Here is a 13,294-nt window from a genome sequence, read left to right as displayed (position 1 = left end):
AAAATCAAAAGTGCTGGTGGAATTATACATGAAAAAATAGGACAAAAGGATATGAATGCTGAATAATTAAATTGATATCTCTTTTAGTCTCCAGTATTTTAGAGCAGCTAGAAGTAAAAACCTAAAATTGTGAAATTGTAACCCATGTCAAAGTCTGAAATATGTTCTACAACTAATTGTGGTGCTGCACTTTGAAATTTATAGCATATATATATATATATATACGTTGTTCACACAAAAAGAAGGAAAAAAGTTGATTGTGATGATAAAAAAGTATTTAAGCCCTCTAGCTTCCTATATTCTGGAGCAGCTAGAAGGAAACATATGAGAGGATGGTATGGTAGCCCATGACAAACTCTGGGACCTGTCCTTTAAACCAGTTGTTGAAGAGTGCTTTGAAAACTATTATTTTTTAATTCTTTGCTTTGTATATATGCTATACTGTACAATAAAAAAAAAAAGAGAGAAAAAAAAGAATTCAAGTCCCCCCCCCCCCCCAAAAAAAAATTCATGCCTAGGATACAAATGTGGGTCATTCATTATATTGTGCCCAAGGAGTAAGCTCTTAACATTAGGCCATCACCCTGTTCCTGTGACAAAGCTTTCACTGAGCAGTTTGCTACTCTGAGGATTTGTACAGTGTTTACACAGTGCTGTATGCCCATATGAAAATATGAAACTTCATTCAAAATACAGAATCTTTTGTCTAGTTAATAGATGGAATGCATCAGAGGCAGAAAGTATAGTATTTTCATTTGGAACAGGTGCTGGGTGATACCCTACTGATTTGAAGCTAATCGTTCTGTCTTCCCTTATTCCTCTTTACCTTGTAGACACCTCTCTGCTGTTCTCTACTCTTTTTTTTTTTGTATGCTGTATGGTGGGGGTCACATTTCATTCTTTTTCCATGTGACTATCCTGATATTGCAGTACCATTTGTTGATCTTTTTGGGGGGTGTAGTGCACGGGCCAGGAATCAGACCTGGGTCTTCCGCATGGCAGGTGAGAATTCTACCACCAAATTACCATGGCAGCCCCCGCTTTTACTTGTTTTTGTTTTCGTTTTTGGTGTGGGAAGGCTCTAGGAATTGAAACCCGGGTCTCCGGCATGGCAGGTGAGAATTCTGCCACTGAGCCACGGCTGCCCTGCCTGGCCCCTTTCCTTGTTTTTAATATTTAAAAATCTTGTTTAATGAAAATTATTATACTTGTAAAGTTTTGGGGCAATTTATTTAGTTATTTTGGGAATAACACTAAGAGGCAGCATGGTGTATTTGAAAGAGCCTGGGATATGTGTGATAACTGTAACATCATCAACTAAAAAAGCATCTAGCATTTATGGTATACTTTTCACATAAAGCGCTTTATGTGTATTACCTTATCAATCTTTGTGTGGTAGATGTCATTATTACAGCCATTTTACAGATGAAAAAATTGAGGCATAGAGAAACCTGACAAGATTACTCAAAACACAGTTTGTGATCTTTGGCAAGACGGGTTTGTGGGGTGCTAATAACAATTTTACTGGTTTGTTATGAGGGTCAGGGGGGAAAAAAAGAGTTAAAAGCATCTTTTGAAATTTTTCTCTTTGTCTTTGGGAGTTCACAAATAATACAATCTCCCAAGTTTAGTGGAAAGAACCTCTCTGTCTCCTACATTATAAGATTATATCAGAGATTTTAAGAACGAGTCTCACTCGATGCTGTATATTTGGTGGTGAGAAAAATGGTACCTTTTATCTCAGGTGTGGATAAAGTCTCAGTCTTTTAGGAATTCAGAGGAAGAGGAGCATACACTCCAGACAGAAAGGTGCTGACTCTCCCTCAAGTGTTTTTGGTCATATCCCCTTTTGAGGATGTCCAGGCACAGGCAAGGAGCGTTCAGGCATTAAGTGTTCTGATTCAAATCCTGGGGGAAATGCCTTCCTTCTTCAGTCTAAGAAAATCTACAGGTCAAGGGGCATATGGTCCAGTAGTGGAAACAGACAAGGAGACATCACAAGGACGGTGAGTAGTTTGACAGAAGTGGACTCATCATGGAGTGGCAGCATCAAAGACAGGTTTCTAAAATGGGTGGGTCAGAGAAGGCTTCCCAGAGGAGGTGATATTTGAACTGCGTATGGAAGGAGTCATATGAGTTAGCAAGATGAAAAAAGATGAAAGGCATTCCAAGCACAGACCAGCACATGTGAACACCTGGAGGCATGAAATAGGGAAACTGTAGAACGTAGTTCGATATGGCTGGAGAGAAGAGAGCAATGGGGGTTAGGGAGGGGAAAGTGGCAGCCGGGGTTGCAGGTGGGACTTGAGGCGAGAGAAGTCAGCTTTGTGGGATAAACTGAGGCCTTAAACTTCATTATAAAAGCCACAGGAAACCATGGAAGGATTGGCTATACGAGAGGCATATTCAGAGTTGTGTTTTGAACAAACTAGGGGAGTGTAGGGCTTGTGTAAGTGCTGTGTGTGTGTGTGTGTAAGTGCTGTGTGTGTGTGAGTGTGTGCAGGCCAAGGACAGCTGTCATAGCTACCCAGGCAAAAATTGAGGAGAGCCCGAACTAAGGTTATTTCAGTGACAGATGAGAGAGAGGGCAGATACAAGAGAAACTGAGGTGACCTAAATTTGGTTAAATTAAGGTCACAAATGAAATTTACGATTACAATACATGTTTAACTACTATGAACTAAAGTTTAGGAAATTAATTAGTCATTAATTAATTAGGTAACAAACATTACCTTTGTTCTTCAAATCTTTAGGTGTTGTAGAGATGTGTTAAATCTGTAACGGGTCAACAAAAGAGGGTAAGGTTCAAATTTAGGCACACACCTGGATATAATTATAGATAACATGGATAGGCTGCAGGATATTTGGCAACATCTAGAAGAATAACTGTGAGTTTTAGAATTCATTTGATTATCTGCCATTGGAGTAACAAGGCCACAGGAAGTAGCTGGGCTGGGGTTTTGGGAGACTTGAATTCCATCTTTGCCAGTTATGCAATTGTGAGAATCCCATTTACCTCTTATGAGTACCAATTTCATCATCTGTGAAATGAAGGTGTAGGCAACCTCCAAGTTTCTTTCCTTCTGAAATTCCGAGGGTAGACATCCCTTTGACTCTTCGAAAACTTCTGCAACATATCTAAGTGATTTTAATTTCATTTATTTCGGTAATCCAGGTAATGCTCTAGCAATCATGATTAAATTTCAGTCTTGTACTGTGTAATGTGACTCTAGGCACACAGCTTAGTCATTCTCGTAATTTGTGGATAAAAGATTGTCCTTCTATTTTGTTACAGGAGAACTAACTCTAAATGTAGTTATTAGCACAAGCTCTAAATTGGGTTTATTATAATTAATATAAAGCTACCAACATCAGCCTTCCCTTCCCAGTGTCAATTAACTATGTTCTGAGAAGTTTCTACCGCTAAGAAAAAGGTGGCTTCAAATTACTATATAACAGTCACTCAGGACCAGGCCACATCCACCTAACACTTCTCACGATTGCATGACTCTCGGGAAGGGGATGTTTTGCTGGAAGGCCAGCAGCTGTAAGGTGGAAGGTGGCTATTTGCTGTCAGTTAATCATGTTGCTAAAGCCTCTGAGATCTTCAAATAAGATATGCTTACACCCTGGGAGAATCTGGTTTAACTAGGATTTCCTTTTACTACCCGAACTTGAAGAGTCCATGAAAACAGATCTTGCACTTCCTCCTGTTCTCCGTTGAACTGATTCCCAGAGAACAACAGCTGCTGAGGGACAGGGGCTGCAGGTGAGTTAGATCTCCTACCATACAGGTGGTGAAGCAGCTTCCGCAAGTTTAAATCAAAGACCCCAGCTCTGGCGTACTTTGAGGTGATACTTTCATCCTAAGAACTTTTCTTTCTAAACTCCCTTTCATCTGGTAGGTTGAAGCCCTGAGGGGAAAACGTGTGGGATGAGGAAGATGCATCATTCCAGGCCTCTTCTGATACTATCTAGAAGTGAAGGATGGAGGAGGGTGAAGAAGACACAGGAGAAGTGTACCACCTCAGGACAGGGTGTCTGGTGGAGGTGCTGGTCTCTCGTACACTCTCAGTTCTGCCTGTAACTCCTGAGATAACAAGTTTGTTTCCTCAGTAGTGCTTCCACTTAAACAAGTATGAGGCGGTCTATTGTCAAATGCAGATGTGTATGCCAGAAGCCCCTTCAGGGCAGAAAGTATGAATAGAAAATAAAGAAGATCTGTTGTCTCAGACTTTACTAGATGACTCTGAATTCATTCTGTTGATTCATTCAACAAACATTGTAAACTAAACCTTTATTGTCAAAGTCTCAATATATTCCTATAAATAGATGACTAAGGGATGTAACTGCTTCTGCGGAAGTTTTTCTTTGGTATTCGCAATGAAATCATCTTTGCTGCATATGTAAGTAAACACTGACCACTTATTCTTGTGCTGATATATTTAAACACCAACTGATTATGTAACAGAGTTCCTTCAAGTATGGGCCCCACAAGAAAATTTATAACCTACAAACTTCAAGTGCCATGTGGTGTTTTGTGTGTTGAACCAATAAACTCATTAAAACAACACTGGGTAAACCCAAACACAACACAATGAAAGTTATGACACAGCCCACATCAACCAACCAACTTTAAAATAATATCTTTGTTATGCAATAAGGTTAAAATTCAGCAAATTCTTTATATGTTTTCCACTTGAGCTCATGTGTGGTTTTCTCCTTTCCTGAGAAGTGTACTTTTGTGGCTTTTTTGATCAAAGGAAGGTTATTCTTGCAAATAGACATCTTTTGTAGAGGTCCCTGCTCTAATTAGTCAAGGTTTCAAGAAAAAAGAAGCACAATAATATTTACTAGTTATTTTTCCGCGAAATACAAAAATTCGTAGGGTCTCTTTTTTAATGTAGACTTTGGAAAGAAAGGCATGCAAGAAAGGCTGGTCACCACAGAGAGTGTGGTGTTACGTGAGGGAGAAAAGGGGGTGGAAGGAGGAAATAAAGGAATTTGGCTGCAAAATTGAGTAACAGTTTGAAACACTTGGCTTCCAGTTGTGAAAGATGAGCAACGCTGGGGAAAAGCCTGGGCTAACAAGGAGCCACTTCAGGGAAGCTTAATCTGGGCTGGCAGGCCGATGAGGGAGGTCACCTCAGTGCACGAGTTCTCAGCTGGAATCGGGCTCCCTCTGCCAGGACGATTGTCTTCTGCATTTCAGCTTCTGAACTCAACTGAAGGTGCCTGCATACAGCCAGCTCTTCGGTCTTTCCCCTTAAAAGGGTTAGCACTCCACTGCCCTGCTGTCAATGTACATATCATTTCTACCAAGCAAGTGGCACAAAGGGAACTGTTTCTTATTGATGTGTGTGTGCTAGTGTGTACATGAGATTGCTTTCTTCCCCTTTGATATCCTTGTTAGAAGATGAAACAAAATCCTTTCTGAAGGCAAGAAGGGTAAAAGAAGATGAAAAACCACATGTGTGGATAAAAAAAGGAGACACTTGAAAATTAGGATTATTGAAATCTTTTAAATTATTCATGTTAAGGTAATGAAAAATAAGAGTGTGAGAGTATTGCTTTAAGAGATTTTAGAGCTTGTACTTGATGAATCCTGCATTTTTCAAACATCAGTTCTCATCTGATGAGGGACTCTTTCTACTGAATTGATTAATAATTCAATGACTAATAGTTTTCCATGTTGATTTTGCAATACTATAAAATGAATAATGTGTGACAAGTTTACAGCAGCTAATTAATTGGAGAACTGAAGGTATTAAATGGCTCATTTAGGAAAGGTTCTAGTTTGTTTGAAGGAAGGGATTTTTCTCTGAATTATTTAGATAGGGCCAAGATTCTTAATTTAGACAGAAGTCTGTATCACCTGCAGAAAGAGAGAGAGAGAGAGAGAGAGAGAGAGAGAGAGAGAGAGAGAGAGAGAGAGAGAGAGAGAGGAAGAAAGAGAGAAAGGAAGGAATTTGATAAAACTTTGAAATAACTCTTTATTCAGAATCAAATTAATGACATTATGATAACCTTTGTGACACCAATTCAACTCCTCTCAACAATTTTAAAGGTAAATGCAAACCTAAATAATACTGGCCTATTAAGAAAGTTCCTATCTCTCTGAACTGAGAAATAATTCAAAAGAATGGCAGTTATATTACCTGACACATAAATCTGGTCATAGGAAAATACCGTGTTTTATTCTTGCCTAGAAAGTTACTAATCTATTGACTACTCGTTATAATACTCTGGCAGCCATCACAATTTCTTTCTGACTTGAAGACAGGAAAAGTTCTTTCTATAGTAGTAAGAAAATGTGTATATGTAAAGGTATCTAACAAACCTAAAATATTGGCCCTAACCTGCATAACACAGTGCTCATTTTATTGAAAATTAAAAACAGCATTCTGCTCCAGAATTGCCTGAAGAAATATTTCTGAGAGTATAGCATCATAAATTGTGCTTCTGAAAGAAAACTGTGCTAAAATATTTCAGCACCAATTACAATTATTATGAGGCATAATTATAAATGAGAAGACTGGTTTTCCTGCATTGCTGGTAAACTGGCCTGGAAGATAACTTAAGGACATTCAAAATTATTTTGAGCAGTGGAGATATCCTTGGAATAAGCTTATAGGCCCCCAAATTAGGGATGATACTACCCCTACATCATGAGGCTTTTGTCCCACTTTCAGCATAGTGCCTAGCATACAGCAAGCACCCTATAAAGTTCAGCTGTTATTAAGATAATAAAGTAAATTGGATACATAAAGTCTAGTATGTTTGTTAAAACAAACAACCCACCTTTTAAGCTGAACACGATTCAATTAAACTTCAGATGGGGCCAGGCCACAACTGTGCGATAGGGTAGCTTTGTGTAGCTCTGTTACTGGCAAACTAGAAGCTCTCGATCTTCCTCTAACTCCTTTTAGCTGCTGGAATTTCAGCAGCTGGGTCAAGGAATTCTATTCAACATTACAAACATTCACTGAACGTTCCTTAAATGTCAAGCATTGGTGTGGGCACTGGGGATGGGGAATGGAAATTCTGCTACACTGGAGGAGCTCCCAGTCTGGGGAAGAGGACTAAACCCTGAAGGGACAGGAGCCCAACATAACATCCCGGAGCGTTCACCCATCTGACTTTTTAAGAGGACTTTCCGGTCATTTTCCTACATACCCTCAGAAAGTACATTCCAGCTTCTTCAGCTGTGAACTTCAACCCTGAGGAGGAACAAATGAGGGTAACAGAAAGGACTCCTCCTTTAAAGCATCTTTTTAAACTGTTCACCCATGAATGCTAACACACTGTTAACTGGGTGTATTACCACCAGATGATGTTATCCCATTTCTTGCAATCACATGACTACGGTTCTTTTACCTATCAGTTTCAAGTCAGGGTTCAATCAATGTGACAGAAAAATCAACTGGAAGAAGTGGGCAAAAATGCCACAGATTTCAAGAATGGGCTTGCTTCCCACAATGTAATTTATCGAGGACAAAATTAATTCTGAATTACGAGATTTTTGTGAAAAATCTCTCCTAAGAGTCTATGAAATATCTCCTCTTCCCATAGGTAATGATTTCCACAGGTGAAATTGAGCATGTAGTTGGCTTCCTAAGGCTGAATAAAAATGTGGATTGAAGCTGACAGTTCTGGGAATAAAAGAGTTGTAGTTGGTTGGAATGGGCAGACTTAACAAATGAAATTCTACCAAGAGTTTTTAAAAATAGCAAGAGGGCTAAAGAATCCATTTTTGTTTGGTACATAATATATCAGTTGTGGCTTTAACATTACTTTGATTCATCTCTTTACTACAAACTGAGGCTCTTTAAATGAAAACATTGCTATAGGAGTGAGGAGATTGAATCTCCTGGGAAGGAATTTGCCTCCTCACAAAGAGTTCAATTTACCAAAAATACCCACTTGGGGGCTTTTACAAGGTAAAATGCCATTTAGCATTATTCTAAATTTATATAAATAATTGAATGAAGCAAAAACAATTTGCTTCACAAAACTGCTCGATGCAGCACTGACTACAGTTTCTAATTTCTGTTATAGCATATGATTCAGATTAATTGGAAACATACTTAAATTTATAGCTGAAATGCCATAACTGTATGGACTTGATAGAACAAATAATAAAAAAATGGTTTACTAAGGTAGGCAGAATTTAGGTATCAGTTATAAAGCCATAAATATTCTATGATGTCTGTAATTTTGCGATAGCTCTTTTGGGTTAATTGCTTACTCAGATATTACTTATATGCCTTTGACAGTTACATGTTTTGGAAATTAAAAAACAAGTATTTCAGATAAATGCCTTAGCTGTGAGAAATCATAGACTAGTTCTTTGTTTCTGAGCATCATTAAATATATTCAAGCGTGAATGCTTCCAATATTGAAACATAATTTTATTAATCTACAAAAGCGATTCTTTTTCTATCTTCTCATTAACTTGTGATTGCTATCTTTTTTGTTGTTTTATCAGAACTCTTTTACTTTGAAGAAAATGCATAAGGAGGAAAGAAAAACCTGGCTGAAGATCATGTTTATTATATGAAAAAATTCATTCTTGTCACAAATTTTGCTATGCACATGTTGAACACATTCAGTAAAATGTATTTTCATGATGCATCTATTTTCACATTTATTCTAAATTTATGGCACAACTTTGCTTTTAAAATTGTTTAAAACATCATTCAGACTAATTTAGTCAAATAATTTCAATAATTGTTCCAGTTTAAAAAAATGCTACTGAAAAATCCTGGACTCTTGGGAAGAAATAAAGAGCTTCGACCCCCAGAAAAGACTTTGGCACCATTATATTTTAAACATAAAATTAAAAGTAAGTTGTAGAACAAAAGTATAAAGTTTGCAATTGATTTAAATTTTGACTGCTAAAACAGTTAAGACTTTAGTAAGCACTTCTAGAGTTTTTTTCTACAGTTTAAACACTTTGCTTGAAAGGAAGCATAACTATATTTTCAGAAAAGGTTCTAAAACCTTTAGTTAGTCTCAAACTGGCATCTTAAATACTTAAAACTTATATATGATACCAGGACCATACTTAATTTAACGATTTGAGGGTTTGGATCAGTTCTTATTAATATCAGTTTTAGTAACTACATGTAGAATGAAATTTTGTTACAAAGTTACAAATGGAAAGTAATAAAACTACATACAATTTAAACAAAACTTTTCTCCGTGTTCCTTTGGTTCATAGAACATAAATACATTTGCTTGTGGCTGAAACGTTCATATCTCTAAGCAACAGCAGGGAAGAAATTTCTTTGTAAAAATAAAGTAACTACTTAAGATCAATAAAGAAAAGTTTGTTTACTATATTAGAATGTTCGTAAAGATTTAGTTTTGTACCTGGATGCCACACCAACTAAAGACACAGCCTAGGGGAGTTTACTTTTAAGCCTCTACTGCAGAAATGACCATGCATTAAAAGAACTTATCTATAATAAGATTAAGTTCTACAGCCACCTAAATTTCTGAAAGCTTACTATGGATAGATTGAAGTGTATCACAAGATTATAAATGATTATTGTCTGCTTTTATATCTCAAACTTGGTTTGTTCCTCATTTTCTGCTGAGTGAACTTTATTAACCCCTGTTAGTAAAATCAGAGGCCATAACCACTAGGAGAAATAGAGAAGACAGAGGGGGGAAAGGACAGAGAGAAACAGAGAGAGAGAGAGGATTAAAACTGAGATTTTTCTAGTGCATCTACCATGTTCAATAGTCCAATTATAGATCTACCAGGGAATGAAGTTCAATAAGAAAAGAGAGTTAATGTTAATGTTTAAACTAGCTTAAGATTTGGCTTTCCTGAAGAAGAAAGATTATAAAACTGCACATAATCAGCTCTTGCATTCAATGAAGACATTTAGGATAACTTTCTTTACCTACAGGTCTGACTAGCCAGCTATCAGAAGTGGCAAAAGTATAGCTGGAACTTGCCAGTGTCAGTTTGGAGAAAGCGAAATGCTTTTTCTTTTTTTTTTGGGGGGGGCATTTACAGGATAACATTTTGACTCAAATAAATGGTGATAAGCTACTACAACTAATAAAAGATAGTAGTTCTGGCCCTTCACCCACTTAGTCTGTGAACTTTAACTTTCTCGTCAAAGCTTACCACTGGGCACCAGTGGACTGTAATTGTCACTTGGTGTTCCCTTAAAATAAGAAAAATCATAAAACACATGCTTATTCAGTTGAGTATGAGTACATCAAGATTCCTTATTTGGGTTATGTTTGCACAAGCGGAGGCAAAAATGGCCAGACTAATACTAGGTGTAACCAAAAGAGGGCATCATCTACCCTTAAAGTCCACACCAGAGTTCTTGTGGTTATAACAAACAAACAAGCAAACAACAACATCCCCTTAACCGCAAAGGAATGGCATCCATCGGCCGCTGGACTGATTTCTACATTCAGCACTCATATTTCCTGAAATGTTAACATTAGAAGCAAATATTTAGCATTTAGTATTTAACATTCACTTTTCTTGGCACCCGAAAGTTAATATTTTATAGGGCACTGAGAAAATTTCCCCTTAGAACATCAACTTGCATGGGGAAAATATGACAACTCCCTAATGGTGTCTTAACTAATAGGGGCTTATCTATCATGATGGATACAAGAAACAGGAAACAGTGGCTGAGATATCTGAACACATGGAGGACACAGTTAAATGCATTTATGGTATGTGAGAAGCAGTTTAAAGCAGCATTTTATGCCAACTTTAAGTAACAGAAGCCTAACAAATGTTCATTCTTTCAAGTGGGACAAAAAAGCCATCCTGACACTGTCCATATATTTATTTTCTGTATTTGTAAACATGCTCTATTACTTAAGTGATAGCAGGTAAGTATTTGGGGGCTTGTCCAACTCCCTTGTAACTGGTGAAATTTCTTCTGGGTGATATGGACGAGTAGTTTCAGGCTTTTAAGTGGAATGAACAAACAGGCTTCAGAAATTCACTATGCAGGAGAATTCATGACCCTTAAGACATCGACTTTAGCAATTAAATCCGAGAGGGTGGGGATGAGAGTTTCACTTTGTAGAGACAACTGTTCAGGAGGTGGAAATGTGAATTCTGAGAAAATGATCATTTAGGAGAGCAGATTTTGATCATCGTAAAAACATCACTACCACAAGCAACAAGTATGATTGCAGAAAAACCTGATGAGGAAAATAGGTAATTTTATAATTTCAGGTAAAGAACAGCAGCCAACCTAGTTTTATGGTAGATGAGTATGGGACTAAGATCTAGCAGGAAGGTCCCTCTCTTTAAAGGCGATACTAAAAGCAAGTACAAAATGTTTCTTCCTCACTCTGGGTCTAGAAGAAGACGCACTGCCTCGGGGAAAACCTGCAAGCCTCTTTATGTTTCTTTCTTTCAGAATACAACTAAACAGAGAAAAAAACAAAACCAAAAACCAAAAACCAAAACCCAAAAAGCAAAAACAGTTCGCAAACGTCTCCACTAGCTCCAGTCAAGGTACACCAGAGAAGCCCAAACCAGGGTTGCGAGAGCTTGGGGTGGGCTCGCGGCCGTGCCTCGCATTACAATCTAAACATTTCCACCTTGTGGTCGCGAGCGCCCGTTTCCCAGGGTGGCTCCGACCCTGGTTTCTCGGCCGAAGGAACCAAGGCCCAGATTCTGCGCCAGGCTTGTCACCCTGGTCCCAGAGATTCGGTTTCCTCCTGCGCCGCCACGTCCGCCCAACCACCTGTTACCCTGCGGGCCTGGCTAGTCCAGACACGACGTTATGAAACGAGCCGCTGCCCCGTCTCCGCGGTTAGGAGGTTGTGGCGGGGGGGAGAAGGGGCTGGGGGATCAGCCAGGGATGACAGAGAGCTTCAGGTCGCCGCTTGGATCTCCGCACGATGTTTACCCTTCCAGCCGCCTTCTGCCCACTTCCCTTTTCCTCCCCTGGAGGAGGAGATGGTTAAAGATTACACCGCTGTCGCGGCCACTTCAAAGGGCGGCTCGGGCAACCAAAGGTAAAGATAACGTTCTGGCAGCTCTAATCGGGGTTTTTGGCTGCTACATTTTAATCACTTCGTTTAAAAAAAAAAAAAAGAAGAAGAAGAAAGAAAGAAGAAAGAGGTTACTTCAGGCGGCGGTGCAAGGGATGCAGAGCTACTCCCTCTGGAGCTGGGGAAGTTGGGGTTCTCAGCTGGGAAAACACGTTTAGCTCACGTCCTAGTGGATCCGACCGGACGCGGACGGGAAGTTGGGAACCGGACCTGCAGGGCAGCCCGTTCTTGGGTTCTAGGCTCCGGGGGTACCAGTGCCTTACCCTCGGAGTAATTCTCCCTGCGACGTGCCTTGCGGTGGGCTGGGAAGTTGCCACGCTTTTGGAGGGTTGCACTTGAAACCGTTTCTCTGCGGGGCCCAGAAAGTGCAGGCGCACCGCCCTCGGAGGCATGAGCGTTTCCCTGGAGTCCAAATAGGTCTGGCCAAGATGCCCTTTGCAAACCTCCCGCCCGTCCGAAGCCGAGGCGCCCCCAGCCCTGTCCTCCCCCTCCCTGCCCAGCTCCGGGAGCGGGATGGGGCGCACTTACAGGGAGGAGATGAACACGCTGAGGTTGGAGGGCACCTCGGAGAGCCCCAGGTCGGAGCAGTCTACCCTGAGGAGCATCCTGCCGTCGGGCTCGCACTGACAGCGTGCCGGGCACCCTCGAGGCTGCGCGCCGGGCCTCGACGAGCCGTCCCCGGCCGCCAGCTGCAGCAGGACGGGCAAGGACAGGAGCACGCCGACCCGGGAGGTGTCCATGGTGCCCGGGGCAGGAGGACGGGAGCGGCACGCGGGCGGAGCACAGTGCCCGGGCTGCTGCCGACCCTCGCGCGCCACGCACAGCTCCGCGGGCTTCCGCAGCTCAGCCGGCGCCTGCCCCGCGGGGCGCCGCGCCCCTGCCCACCCGAGCGGGGGCGTGGAGGAGAAGCGCCGCGGAGCCCGGAGGTGCCCTCCGCCGCCGAGCCGGCCTCTGGCGCGGCCCTCGTGCAGCCGCGGCGGTGGCGGCCCGAGCACGTTGCTGCGGCGGGCGAGCTGCGCTGTCTGGAGCAGCATCTCCACTCGCACGCTTGTTTTTTAAAGCGCTCCAGCCCGAATTGCGCGCCCAGTGACGTCAGCGCAGCCGGGCTTCCCAGGCACCTCACGCCCGGCCCCACTTTCCCTCCTCCTGTCCCCTCCCTCCTTTCCCAGAGTCTGGGGCTGGGAGGCGGCAGGAGGCGGGGGGTGCTGGCGCTTTCTCGGCGATCAGGCTGAGGCTCCTC

At 41.2% G+C, this 13,294-nt stretch overlaps 1 protein-coding gene across 1 annotated transcript in view; it reads right to left on the bottom strand.

The window, feature by feature from the left end:
• LGR5 (leucine rich repeat containing G protein-coupled receptor 5) overlaps positions 1–12,794 on the bottom strand; it is a 140,544-nt gene extending 127,750 nt beyond the window's left edge. Inside the window, exon 1 of the mRNA XM_077111436.1 lies at positions 12,583–12,794. Within this exon, the coding sequence (XP_076967551.1) occupies positions 12,583–12,794 (212 nt within the window). The remainder of the gene's footprint in view (positions 1–12,582) is intronic.
• Positions 12,795–13,294: the final 500 nt, after the last annotated feature.

Source organism: Tamandua tetradactyla, chromosome 7 (assembly GCF_023851605.1).
Source record: "Tamandua tetradactyla isolate mTamTet1 chromosome 7, mTamTet1.pri, whole genome shotgun sequence".
In the NCBI taxonomy this organism is placed as follows: domain Eukaryota; kingdom Metazoa; phylum Chordata; class Mammalia; order Pilosa; family Myrmecophagidae; genus Tamandua; species Tamandua tetradactyla.
This window is presented reverse-complemented; position numbering and strand designations above follow the sequence as displayed.